At 41.9% G+C, this 13648-nt stretch overlaps 1 protein-coding gene across 4 annotated transcripts in view; it reads left to right on the forward strand.

The window, feature by feature from the left end:
- FNIP1 (folliculin interacting protein 1) overlaps positions 1 to 13648 on the forward strand; it is an 88523-nt gene that overhangs the window by 57167 nt on the left and 17708 nt on the right. For 3 of the 4 annotated variants that reach the window (XR_014163837.1, XM_081893104.1, XM_081893106.1), the window contains exons 7-11: positions 3088 to 3171; positions 4163 to 4234; positions 5103 to 5238; positions 6439 to 6640; positions 7835 to 7920. Coding sequence is in view for 3 of the 4 variants with exons in the window: in XM_081893104.1 (XP_081749230.1) it covers positions 3088 to 3171; positions 4163 to 4234; positions 5103 to 5238; positions 6439 to 6640; positions 7835 to 7920 (580 nt within the window). In the remaining variant the exon portion in view is untranslated. The remainder of the gene's footprint in view (positions 1 to 3087; positions 3172 to 4162; positions 4235 to 5102; positions 5239 to 6438; positions 6641 to 7834; positions 7921 to 13648) is intronic. The other variant, XM_081893105.1, reaches the window with a different exon arrangement.

Here is a 13648-nt window from a genome sequence, read left to right on the forward strand (position 1 = left end):
TAATTCACTTGGTGACTGTAGGCAAGCCACCTCTTAGCCTCAGTATCCACTGCTGCAATATGGGGGTAATACTGCTGAAGTTAAAGAATGCACATGAAACATTGTGAAGCACATTTGGAAGGACTATAAAAATGTTAATTTTATTATTAGCACTACTATATTGCACAATATTACTTCTAAATTGTTAATGAATGCCTGTTTAATTGCATTCATATAAGACTGGCCTGGTTCTTCTTAGTACTGTCTTTATGACTTTTGTTGCCAATTATTTTTTAAGCATTACTTAATCAATGTGAAGAATGAGATTTATTAATCACGATTATTTTCGCTGTTGTGTTAGCTGCAATTAGGTGCCCTTATCCACGCAGGTGTTCCCTAGCAGCCTAATTAATCTTCCATAATTGCACTGTGCCAACAAACAAAACAATATGATGATCTTGTCAAAACTCTCTCCTTTCCCATAAGCTATATCATTTACATTTTCCTGTTTCGGTGCCATCTGTGTGAACAGAATTATTTCAACACCCACAGTTTATCAGATTAGTTGCTGGCTCTTTAGAATTGTGCTTTGGGCTTTCTAATGGCCCAATCACCCTGGCCAGCTAAAAGGTCAATCTACCGTGTACCCATATAACACCAGTGGGATTACTCTGTGTAGTTAAACCATGTGCTCAAATACCCTTTAAAGCAATTTCTTTAATCGATATCACTCAGCTTTTAGGACTAGATTAGCTTTTTAATAGGTGATTAGAAATCAAGAGGATAAAGCTAAAGTGATTTCTTTACACTGTGTCACACCTTTATGCGCATCTCAAATTACCTAAATCAGAAGTACGGTTATCGTGATAATGTAGCTTTGGTGTGAATTCTTCATCTTGCTATAGATATATATATTGTGGAATACTGTCCCCAGGGAGGTGCAACTGGCATCTTCATTATACAGTGGTACCTCGGGTTACATACGCTTCAGGTTACAAACTCCGCTAACCCAGAAATAGTACCTCAGGTTAAGAACTTTTCTTCAGGATGAGAACAGAAATTGTGCTCCGGCGGCGCAGCAGCAGCAGGAGACCCCATTAGTTAAAGTGGTGCTTCAGGTTAAGAACAGTTTCAGGTTAAGAACGGACCTCCAGAACGAATTAAGTACTTAACCCGAGGTACCACTGTACACCTTTAGGCGCCAGGCAAAAACCTTCTCTTCAACCAGGCCTTTGGGTGATTAACATCCTATACCTTTTAAACGTGTTTGTGGGAGGGGGGATTATTGGTTTGTGGGGTGTTTTTGTTGTTGTTTTTATTATGTATCCTGTGTTTTTAGCTTGTATTCTTATGTTGTGAACTGCCCTGACATCTACAGAACAAATTTAATAAATAATAAGCAACTAAATGAAATAATACTCATGCAGTGGTTTCAAATGATCGCCATTTTGTCATATGCTGGTGTTTTAGAGGTGATATCAAAGAAAACTTTCAGTAACTTCACAAGTGTTGTTCCTGATTCGGTAAAATTCTGATTTAAAGTGGGAATGGGAAGACTGTCACCCTGCATATTGGACAGTGGGGATGGACCCTATGGGTATCACAGAGATCCTCAGTGGGTACCACATTGGGAACCATTACTGTTAGGACAGTATCAGTACCTAGGGAATGAGTATTATAGGCTTTGATTTATAGGGAATATATATGCAAGCCACCTTCCCTGAGTCAAGGAGTATAACTATCAGTGGGGCTTGCTATGGCCAGTAACAACAACTTCAGAAGAGAAGACAGTGACATCTGTAGTGAGGGTGTGCCAAAATAAGGTCCACTCAGCAGTACTTGCTTACAGCTCACATTTTAAAGCAGAGCAGTCAAAAGAGTCAGGCATAGCAAAAAGGAGTTAATCTGTAACCAGAACATTTCTAGAAACCAAATTAAATAAAAAAGAATACTTGTGACCCATCAGTCTTTGCCAGTTCTTCATTTGTAAAGGTTACTGTGTGCTTTAGGAGCTTGTTGTGTACATGCCAACTTTTCCCAGGACACCTGGTTTTTGGTGGAACGGTTAGTCCTTGCAATTAAGCTTCCTTTTAAGACAACTGATTAGCAAAAATGGAAAGAAAAGAAGGTGGATTTTGTGGCAATGCAGCCGTTTGAAATTTAAAAAGAAAGTGTTTGTGTGCTCGGTGTTAGAACTGCAGACACAACATAGAGCACAAGCTTCCATGTGCTCCAGTGAAAATATTACAAGTTTTCTGGTTAGTATTAAGGGAAAACCTTCAAGGAATTGCAAAGACTGAAGGAAGAGAAAGCAAAGGATACTTATTCTTCTGTTTCCCTATTTGAGAAGCTGAATTGAGTTAATAAAATGCTGTGTCTGTCCTTCAGAACAAGGAATGCTTCAGTGAGAGATTGGACTCCTACTTCTTTAGAAAAGAAGGAAAGGCTGGATCTCCTCATAGCTCTGAAGTGACCACTGGGGAAAGGGCAAGCCATAGGTGTGCAGTGGCTCAGTGCAGTTATTCTGCTGGCTCCACCCCAATTATTTGGATGTCAAGATAGAACTCAGCCCTTAGGGGTAGTGTACCAAATGGGGCTGAGAGAAAATGTGCCAAAGTAGTTTGCGGCCTCTGATCCCATTATTTCTCATATACACACAGAGTTTTTATTCCCAAGATCACTTTAGATACTGCAATGAATTATGGGTTGTGAAATTGAAATAATCAGGGTGACAGAAAGTGCTACTGAATTGTCTTCAAAGACTTCAGAGATAGTTTGAAACTCTCCCACCCACCCCTGAATTGATTTATTGTGTAGTAAATTAGGACAATTGTAGAGTTGTTGAGTTGTAGAGTTGTAGAAGGGACCTCAAGGATCATCTAGTCCAACCCCCTGCAATGCAGGACTCTTTTGCCCAGCGTGGGGTTTGAACCCACAACCCTGAGATTAAGAGCCTCATGCTCTACCAAGGGAGCTATCCTAGGTGTGTTCTTTGCTGTCTGTGGGTCTGCATTTGTGTCGGCTTGAATCCTTTCCCCCCCCCCCACAGAATCTGTTCTGCTTTACTAACCTCATTCTTTCATATATATTTTACGTTTTGCCATGTAGGTTTTTCACAGCTTTGCAGCCCTAGGCGGGCATTCTCTGAACAAGGTCCGCTCCGCCTCATCCGGAGCGCCTCTTTCTTTGCAGGTTTGCTATGTGCTGTGTGGATAGTCTAGTTGGTGTGACAAAACTGAGTGGATTTCGTAGTTTGGCCTTGGAAATAAAATACCGTTTCTAAAAATCTCTCAGGCATAGTTTACGCAGTGGATATGGATCACTGCAAAGGTTATGATAACATGTTAAAATTTCAAAGAATGTAACCCTTAATCTGTATTTCTACTCAGGTAACGATTTGGATGGAGCTTATGAATTTTTCAGTAAAGTTTGAAGAAGAAAAAAACAGGGGGAGCTTGTAAATTCCAGACAAAAGGAATTTGCCATTAACTGTTTAGAGCTTGATTCAATAGGAGCTCCATTTGCAAAAACATAATTATTTCACTGTTTGTATAACACTGAAATAAAGAGTATTTCCCCCCGCTTCTATTAGCCGTGTTTTATTTCCATGCCTGGTTTAGATTTTCCCTTCTACAAATCTGGCAAATTTATGATTTCAAAAATGAGTATGATCAAGAGGCTTTTGATCTGGTGGATGAAATCCTAGCTTTGTTGGAGGCAATTTGGCTAGGATTTCATCTCTCTGTTTAGTAAGGACTGGCTGCAAATGCAGATAGCTTCATGCTTAGTTGAAGAAGCGATAGAAATCCAAATTCCATCTGTCCTAGAGCACCCACTTTACAGCTGTTTGCTATAAATTTCTTCTTTAGCATCTGCTTAGAGCTTGCACTGAGTGCTTTTGCTTCATAGCTAACTTGCCTTTTGTTATGTTATTCCACTTGCCTTGAAGTAAAGAGATGGGGCTTTGGCAAACACTTGTCTGAACACTGGTCCAATCAAGTGCATTGGCTTGATCAGCTTTGCAGCCTTTCTTGGTGATGGGTGTGTGTGCTTTGCTGTTACTTTCCGTGTCCTAAGTGAATGCAGCCAATGAGCATGATTTATTTTGATAATTAAACCGAGCACTGCAAAGCCAAAGAGAAGCGTCATGTTCTCGTGCTAACTGGTGACTTTATCTGCATAGTTCACAGCAACCCTATGGACATGCCTGGGAGAGAGCTGAATGAAGACAGAGACAGCGGAATTGCAAGATCTGGTAATGTTTTTATCAGGAATATAAGGCCATTACACAAACTTTCCCTACTGCATATTGATTTGGCCTGTAATTAAAGTGTTATTTGTTTCTGCTTCTTGACCTCTGTAATCAGAACTCCCTAAGATGTGTTTCCCTTAAAAAACCCCACACACAAGTGATTTATGCTTTACATTGACCCAGTTCCTATATTAAATCCTGAGCCAAGCCATATACAGTATTTCCCAAATATTGGGTAATACTTCTAAAATATATGTGGCTTTTTAAAATAATATTTAATATTAAGAGAATATTCAGCACTTGGATATACAAAGTGAAATTGGTTCACCAGTACTGTGAATTTTAAATAACGTAGGGCTAAGGTTGAAAGGTGGTGGAGGTGGCCCCAAGCCTGTGAGTTGTTAATGGGCATACCTAAAGTATTCTTAATGTAAGCCAGGGATTTTCATTGCCTCCTTGCCAAATCATCAATTCACGTCTAAGCCCCTAGCTCATGTTCTGTCAAAGCTTCTGCACAGAAGCAAGTTCCCATAGGCTGAATGCACTTGCTCTTTCAACAGTGCCCCAGAAATGGGTGCTGTAAAGGGGCCACCATGTCTACACCCAGGGCACTACGTGCCCCCCTCCAAACACCTCCTTGGTTTTACACAATACTGGGGATGCACTCATACAAATCTTGTTTGGTGAGGCTTCTGGGATGAAGCAGAAGGACCTGCTTCTCACAGATCTCTCTGCGAGTCTCCAAGGGCTAATGGTTTTTATCTACTGGGCCATACTGTTCATATTATTACATGATCACCCAAGTAGCGGTTTTCTTCTAGCAAAGAGTTTTTTTTAATATAATAAATAATTTCCTTCTCTTTTGTCTCAGCGTCTCTTAGCAGCCTGCTCATCACTCCATTTCCCTCCCCGGGCTCTTCGCTAAACAGAAGTTGTGCTAGTAGCTACCAACGGCGCTGGCGCCGCAGCCAGACGACAAGCTTGGAGAATGGGGTCTTCCCTAGGTGGTGAGTTAAGCATTACTGCTGGTAGTGAATGGTTTTTCCTTCTTTCAGATTTTCACATGAAATATGTGCATTTGCTTAGTTTGGAGGGAAATTCAGATTCCTACGGCGGGAATCTCCTCCTCATCTCAGTTAAATCTGCAACCAGAAGGAGCTCTTCTTGCCCACAAAAATAGTATTCTGCACGCAACCCAGTGATGGGATCAGTCATATGCTAATCGCATGATATTGGGTTATTTATTCAGATCACATGGTGAAATGCAAGTACAAGTAATCAGGAAATGAATATAGTTATCAACGAACCGCCGGAGGAATAAACCTCACCTTATACTCAGATTTACACAAAACCGTGATGGTTCCTTCTCCTTTCTTGCTCCCCAGGAAGTGGTGGTCTTGAACAAAGTAGCAGCAGGGCAAGAGGGTAGTTAAACTATTTCTCATGGAGCGCTTCTCCGCTCAAAGCTACCTCCCGAGCTGTGTCCCCCCTTCATGGTTGCGAACATGAGCTGGCAAGTAGAAAGCACTCCTCCTAAAGCAGCTTCTCCTGGGGACGGGGAGAAGCAAATGCACTTAGGTTCTAAATGTGTAGGTTCCTTCATAAAGCCACAAAAAGAATCTCTCTAATGTTGGAAGTTTTGCAGAACAGGAACATTTGCATGACATACGTTTAAGCTGCTTTTTTCTCCTTTTCATGTTATGAAACCAAAATTGTGAGCAAAGCTAGACTGCCACACGCTGTAGACTGCAGGACTTGGAGATTAAGCTAATTCATGTAGGGTGGGAGACAGATGCTCACTGTTCTGTGAAAATGGTGGTATACAGTTCGTTGTTTGTCCTTGTAATACATCTGCACAGCAAAAGAGAGGAAGCCCTGATTTTTAAAACACAGCCCATTGCTGGCAAATGCCCAGAACAACCTGTAATCTGTTTTACTTGCAGACTGGGAATACCCCCTGTCTGAAATCCTGGAGAGCTGCTGCCAGTCAGTGCAGACAGTACTGAGCTAAATGGACCAATGGGTTTGACTTGATATAAGGCAGCTTTCTATGCTCACAATGTTCCGAGATCAGCTATAGCAGACGTGGTTTAAAAATGAAACAACTGTTTTGGGGAAAGGGGGCTCACTTCCGTATGTTTAAAGAAAATAGTTTTGAGATATTTTCTGAAGTCATTAACTCTGCAACCTTTGTAAACCCCCTAAAGGTCAGTGGAAGAGAGTTTTAACTTGTCAGATGACAGCTCCAGCCCGAGCCCAGGAATTGTCAGGAAAAAGAAAATAGCGATTGGGGTGATTTTCACGCTCTCAAAGGATGAAGAAGAAAACAGCAAATTTAATGAGTTCTTTTTCTCACACTTCCCTCTTTTTGAGAGCCATATGAACAAGCTGAAGAGTGCAATAGAACAGGTAAATACCACCACCACCAACTGTGTTTTGCCCCTGTTCTAATCAGAATCTCCATTTTAATACGTCTAAGCTTCGGGTGGCGCTGTGGGTTAAACCACAGAGCCTAGGACTTGCCGATCAGAAGGTCGGCGGTTCAAATCCCCGCGACAGGGTGAGCTCCCGTCGCTCGGTCCCTGCTCCTGCCCACCTAGCAATTCGAAAGCACGTCAAAGTGCAAGTAGATAAATAGGTACCGCTCTGGTGGGAAGGTAAACGGCATTTCCGTGTGTTGCTCTGGTTCGCCAGAAGCAGCTTAGTCATGCTGACTACATGACCCGGAAGATGTACGCCGGCTCCCTCGGCCAATAAAGCGAGATGAGCATCGCAACCTCAGAGTCGGTCACGACTGGACCTAATGGTCAGGGGTCCCTTTACCTTTACCTTTAAGCTTATGTCATTTGGTTTTTCCAGATTGTTTTGCAGGTCACACTAGTTTTAAATTAGGGGTGCTGGACCAAACTGAACGAGGCATGGGCCAAAGTGCACACACATAGATTCAGTAACACTGGTTCTGCGGAAGAGGCATAGCTCAGTGGTAGAGAACATCCTTTTGGCCATAGTATGTGGCGGAGCTGCCCTTTCAACATGGGCTTCTGTGTGGCTTTACTGGATTGGGGTGGGGCAGGGTGGCGATAGCAAGGTCAAGGTGGGCGCTTGAGTGGGCCCTATCTGACAGCCCCAGCCTTACCACTCACTTCCAGGAGACAATAAAAAGAGAGGTGGGATTTCCTGCTTTGCCTAAGAACTGAAACTTGCTTCAACTTGAGTTTTGCCCCTATCTCTTAGAACAAATCCTATCACCAAAATGAGTGATGTTTACTGCTGGGTGCAGGCCGATTAATTCAGGGGACTGTTTAAACACTGCTCCTGAAGTGAAGGAGTCTCTGTGCGAAACCTTGGACCTCTTTATAGCCTTCTGCAAGCAAAAGTGTGGAAAAAGAAAGACAGTGCAAACACATATGCCTCATATATCTCTACCTTGATATGAAACTTGGAAAGCAGCCAACGTTTATCATGGTACAAAAACAAAACAAAAAACCAACCCACTGTTTGCCTGTCCGGGTACACATTAGATAGAACAGAGCACATGACTTTGTTTTTCATTTTCTGTTGCCCTGCCTAAAGTTAGTTATATGTTTTACTATTGTTTTCAAGGCTATGAAAATGAGCCGTCGATCAGCTGATGCCAGCCAGAGGAGTTTGGCATATAATAGGATTATGGATGCCTTAAATGAATTCAGGTGAGTTTGTTTCAAACCTTTGTGTGTCGTTGCCAAGTATTTGAGTGCTTCTCTTGGAAACAATTTCAGGGTTTCTAAATCTGGAAAAAACTTTCCATTTAAGCCCTTCATCTCACGGCTGAGATCTGTAGATCTAGTTCACTGCAGAGCAGCAAGGGAACCAGGTGGAATCTAACTGTGAAAATGCTTTTTTAAAAAACGTTTTGAAGAAGGTATTGAATTTTGCATAGCTCACTGTTGCCATCTAGTGCCACATTTGTATATTGCACATAACAACACATTTAAAACGTTTTACTTGCAGCTGTGTAGCTGAACCCCCAGTGCCAGGTGGAGGCTAAAGCATCACGCATTGCTGTGGAAACCCACAGTTCGAATCCTTGCTCAGCTTGAAGCTCTCCTGCCACCTCATGTTTGCTTGAGCCACGTTTCTGTGGACCACCATCCTAGCAGAGATTGTCCTCTTAAAAGACCAGTACCGAAGTGCCCTTGAGAAATTTTCCCTGGCTTCCTCCTTCATGGCCAACATCCTTGCTGAACAAATTGCTGTTTGGCAAGAGCAAACTGTTCAAAAGTGGCCGCATAGTTTAAGATCTGAGTTTTGCCCCTGAAATATTGATGGTCATGAGCTTGCTGCAATGGTTGCTGTGCCTTTGGAAATCCAGGACAGATCTCTTGCTGTGCCTGGGAGCTATCAGTGTGATACTTTTTTTCAACCTTGTGCTTAGTTGGTTCTTTTATGACAAGAGAGGTTAAAGGGGTTTGCTGTTCTATTTGTTTGTGCAACTTAAAAACACTTCAAGGAAGTTAGTACACAGATATAGTCAAGTATAGAGAGGATTTGGACAGAGATTTGAAGGACAGGGGGTGCATACTTGTAGTGCATTGCATTTATTAAGACAGTTGTACCTTGGAAGTCCAACGGAATCCGTTCCGGAAGTCCGTTCGACTTCCAAAACGTTCGAAAACCGAAGCATGGCTTCTGATTGGCCGCAGGAAGCTCCTGCAGCCAGTTGGAAGCCACAGAAGCCATGTCGGACGTTTCTCTTCCAAAAATAGTTCCCAAACCGGGAACAGTTACTCCCGGGTTTGTGGCATTCAGGAGCCAAAACGTTCGGGAACTAAGCTGTTTGACTTCCAAAGTACGACTGTATTATCAGTTCTGCTGCCACCCTGGTTTGTGCAAGGAATTCAAACAGCTTGTGTGGAATTAATACAGTGGTAACTCAGGTTACATACGCTTCAGGTTACAGACTCCGCTAACCCAGAAATATTACCTTGAGTTTAGAACTTTGCTTCGGGATAAGAACAGAAATCATGCTCCGGCGGCGCAGCGGCAGCAGGAGGCCCCATTAGCTAAAGTGGTGCTTCAGGTTAAGAACAGTTTCAGGTTAAGAATGGACCTCCGGAACGAATTAAGTACTTAACCCGAGGTACCACTGTATATGAATCCCTGTGGACCCATGTCTGGGTGGAGGGTGAGATGGCTGGGTGCCTGGATTCAGAATGCGGGATTAGCACACAGTGAGCCCCAGTAGCAGAATATTAAACTGACAAATATAAGCAGCATTGGGACTATAAATTGTTAAACCTTTTTATCCCATTCATCTGCACACAGCAGCAGCTGCCCTCTTTCTACCCATCTTGTAATGAGTAAACCACATACAGAATCAAGGTCTCAGTCGTGCATTGTTCCATGCAGCAACAAGGATAATACATTTGGGTAGAAAATAAGGAATATAACTCCAAACACATGCTGTAAGCTTGGGTACAAGCTTGCAAACACTCTCCTTTGTTGGTTACATGGGAGGGGGGAGTAAAGGAAGGAAAGAAGTAGCAAGGCTTTCGCACTCTCTGAAGGTGAGGGGGTGTAACCTAATTGAATGTAACAATACAACTGTGGTCCTTTACCCCTTCATGCACTAACTAGCCCTATGCTTGCTAGTTTTACTGGACTGACTGCAACCTCCCACACAGCTGTCATTTTGGATTGGTTTGCAGTTGAGATTCGGCATGGGAAGGCTCTTTCCCTCCCTTTTATGCCTCTGGAAGGAATAGCATTCATTTGATCCCTGATTTATGTGTCCTTCTTGGTTCTGTTTCATTAATTAATTTGAGCATAGTTCCCTTTGCCCCACAGAGCAAATCCAAGTAGGGATCACTTTCCAACGTGAAAGTAGGAATATGCTTTAGGAAGAAGAAAACAATTCAGCTTTATACTGTACAACTGAGACTCTTGGCTAAGCCTTTAAACACATTGTAAATACGTGGCAATTCACATGGCATGTTGATTGCATAATTTGTTGGGAGTGTGTGTGTTTGTGTGCACTTCCAGTTTTATGCCCCGGTTTCCATGGTGCAGCAACTATTGTCCCACAGCAGCATAATTGAGTGCACAAAATCCAGGATATATTCATACAAATGAAACTACCTTTGGGTGGTATTACTTTTTAACTAAGCATGTTAATGTGTGGAAAGGCTAGTTGCCAAGGCATTTTCTATGTTGAGTCCCCCCTTTTTTTAGTGCTACGTTGGGTTTTAGTGCTGCAAATTCCACAGCAAAAAAAGTATTTGTTTATGTGAAGCAGGAGAATCACTGGTTCTCCTTCCAACCTTTTTTGTAACAAAAATGAAAGAGGCCAAAGGCTGAAATTAAATGGAGATTCAAATATCAGCTGGTTTGGCAGAATAAATTTAATAACCTAGCAGAGAGAGAGAAAATAAACCCATTTCTATGCTGTGTTAGGGATAGCATTTTAAAGGAAGAAGAATGGATACTTTTCTTGCTTATGATATTGATGACATTTTGGAGTATCGCCAGTTACTTGCAATAAGATAAAGCCAACTCAGGTCTTTAAGCTGGCTTCCCACACGTCAGTGGCTAATACCAGCTGCAGTTTCAGTGCTCTGTTTAGAGGCCAACTGACTGCTTAGAAATGTTATACACATGCGTGTTTCACTCACTTCATTGGGCCAGAAAGTGGAAAGAAAACTAAATTATTGTACAACTATTTTTAACGGTATAACAAATGGCCTATAGCCCTAATTCATATTTTAGGTTCTTATTACATATCCCCCTTCTTTATGTGCTTTATATATGGGGTTAGTTTTTGCAGTAAACAATGAATAGGGACGCATTCAAGCATCAGCAAACTAGATTGATCCTTACTGAAGAAACAGTGATTCAAAAGGTTGCCAGTGACCTACCTGCATTCTTATGTGAAAGTGCTATTTTATTTTATGTGCTTTTACACACGGGATAATCAGTTATGTTTTCCGTCCCACTCAGTCTAGAATGCTCTGGCAGCCTACCATGCAAAGTCTCTATTACAGCATTTCAGTATCATTTATTGTTTCATTTAATTTATATTTTTAATACTTCTGTCCTGTGCTTCATGGAAATTCATTCCGAGGTGGTTTATAGCAGAACAAGCAGAACATTAACATGCAACAAACTGCACTACAACAAACAAACAAGCAATAAAAAGCAGGGTCTTTTTTAAAAAAACAACACCCCAAAGAAACTGAATTTAAAATTTGCATGTGAATTTTGCCTGGCTCCTAGAAAAAAATCATGCTTCCCCTTTATGTTGCCCACCTATGCAGGTGTGCACTACCCACAAGGAGACGTTCACCTGTGTAATTCTGTAGGGAATGTTATCTTAGCAAAGCTACAGGATTTTCTCTCATCCTGCTGACTAGATATCTTGTATACCCATCCCCTTTCTTTCAAGACCACCTTGTACAAGTTACAGATGTGCTGCTTTCTCATTTTTAGAACAAGCCTGCACCGTTCATAAATGATTGTTGGAATGTAGACATTTTTGACAGCACATCCAAAGCTTGCGTATCTGATTGCTCTTTTAGCTTTGCAGTGTTCCTTCTTGACAGTATGTGATGTCTTGCTGTGCTGATTAGATTTTTAAAAGAAGCTGCCTCCGAGGTTTAAATCTTGTTTATGCAAGGGGATGTTGTAGGCCTGTGTGAGACAATCTTTGCATTTTTGTATAGCCTTGTAAGGAAGATCGTCTTAGAATTAAGATATGGGCTATTTTTAGTATACATGAATGTATTTATTTGGGCAAGGCAAATTAGTGGGTAGGGATGGTTTGGGGGGCGTTGTCCACATTTCCCTAAAAATGTGTGCTTGTGCCAAATATTATCACATACTGAAGAGAGCTAAAGAAAATACCACTCCCTGGGATACAAACTACTACGAGCCAACTACTGAGGGTATTTCAGAGCTGCTGTAAAGGAAATCTGCCCCCTCTGCTTACACCTGAAAATTAAGACCTTTCCCTGCTATTGTTTCTCACCAATGCAGAAACAAATGTAGGCTGTATTCTGAGCCACAGTTCCAGTCTCAAGGTATTTCCTGCTAGGAAGTGTTGATATTAATAAATATCTTGCTAGTCTTGTGATACACCTTGCATATTTATTAGTTATTATAAATGCACAAAGCATTTAAATTCATTATAAAACTACTATTAGTACTCAAGAGGCTACACAGGCTTCTTTGACGTTGCAGTTCCTCTGGAAAACAAGCAACTTTGCTTGCACATGAGTTTGGTTTCTCTGAAGCCCCTGAGGGCCAACTGAGTGCATTAATGTTGATTATGCTGCTGAATAACATTCGCATAACACTCCTTGTCCACAGAGCTTTAAAACACAATGCACCCTGAGTGAGTTTCACTTTAAAAAAAAATAAAATCCATTGTGCAGTGTGACTCACTGTGATTTAGCTAGGCACCTCTGCATTTTCCAGCAACTCTTTCAGAGCAGCAGTGCCAAGAGGAGGGGGGAAAGATCTGTTGTGCATATCCTGGCCCCTTGAATGCCTTTAACTCCCTTCCAAAATAAGCTATTTATTAAAGGGGGAGCAGACGCCTTAAGAGATAAGAGCGCAGAACAAATTAGTTCATTAACCAAATGGATGGATAAACCCCTTTTTATTCTCCAGTTTCAAAACAGTTTTTTACCGGCATTGGTAAAGTTCTCTGAAGTCCATGAAAACTCTCTCCTGCAACCGCTAAAAGAAGCGGGCCTGCCCAGGGAACAGGGATCCCAATTGAACAATAGCAGTGAGAAAGAAAATGCTTAGAAGTCAGTCAGTGTTAAAATGTTGGCACTGTGGCCCAGTAGGCAGAGCAGGAGTCTTCATAACCTGCTCGTCCACAAATACACTGGCCATAGTCCAGAAGTCTGTGAGCGACAGAAGCAGCTGAGTGATTTACATTTGTGACCCCCCATTTCCATGTACTCAGTTGCCACAGTTGAGAGAAACTAGTCCATGAGAGAAAAGACAGCCACTCGATAGAACCCCTTGTTTTTGATTAAAATTAACATAAAAAAGTTCCCCCCAAGGAAGGATTTGGGCCAAAACACTCTGGGCCCAGAACAGTTATAGCAAATACCTGGAGTTTCTCACTCTCCCCCCCCAAATGGAAAAACAGGCTCCACTTATGGATCTCAGTCACTGAAAGCACCAAAGGATGCTACAAAGGGTGTGGTTACCCATATCTAGTTCCTAGGGTGCATATGTGGTAGCATTTATTCTTGCACAAACCCTCCACTCACCTTAATTAGGGGCCCTTTTCCTCTCACCCGCAACAAGTAAAACAGTGCAGTGATCAGCATTGCAAAAGAGAGTGAATGGGTTAATTTGCTTTCAACTGTTTTGGAAATGAATGAGAGACTTCAATCCAATTTGCACTTGAGTAGGTTAAAGCAT

This window comes from Podarcis melisellensis (genome assembly GCF_964234715.1).
Source record: "Podarcis melisellensis genome assembly, chromosome: 2".
In the NCBI taxonomy this organism is placed as follows: Eukaryota; Metazoa; Chordata; class Lepidosauria; order Squamata; family Lacertidae; genus Podarcis; species Podarcis melisellensis.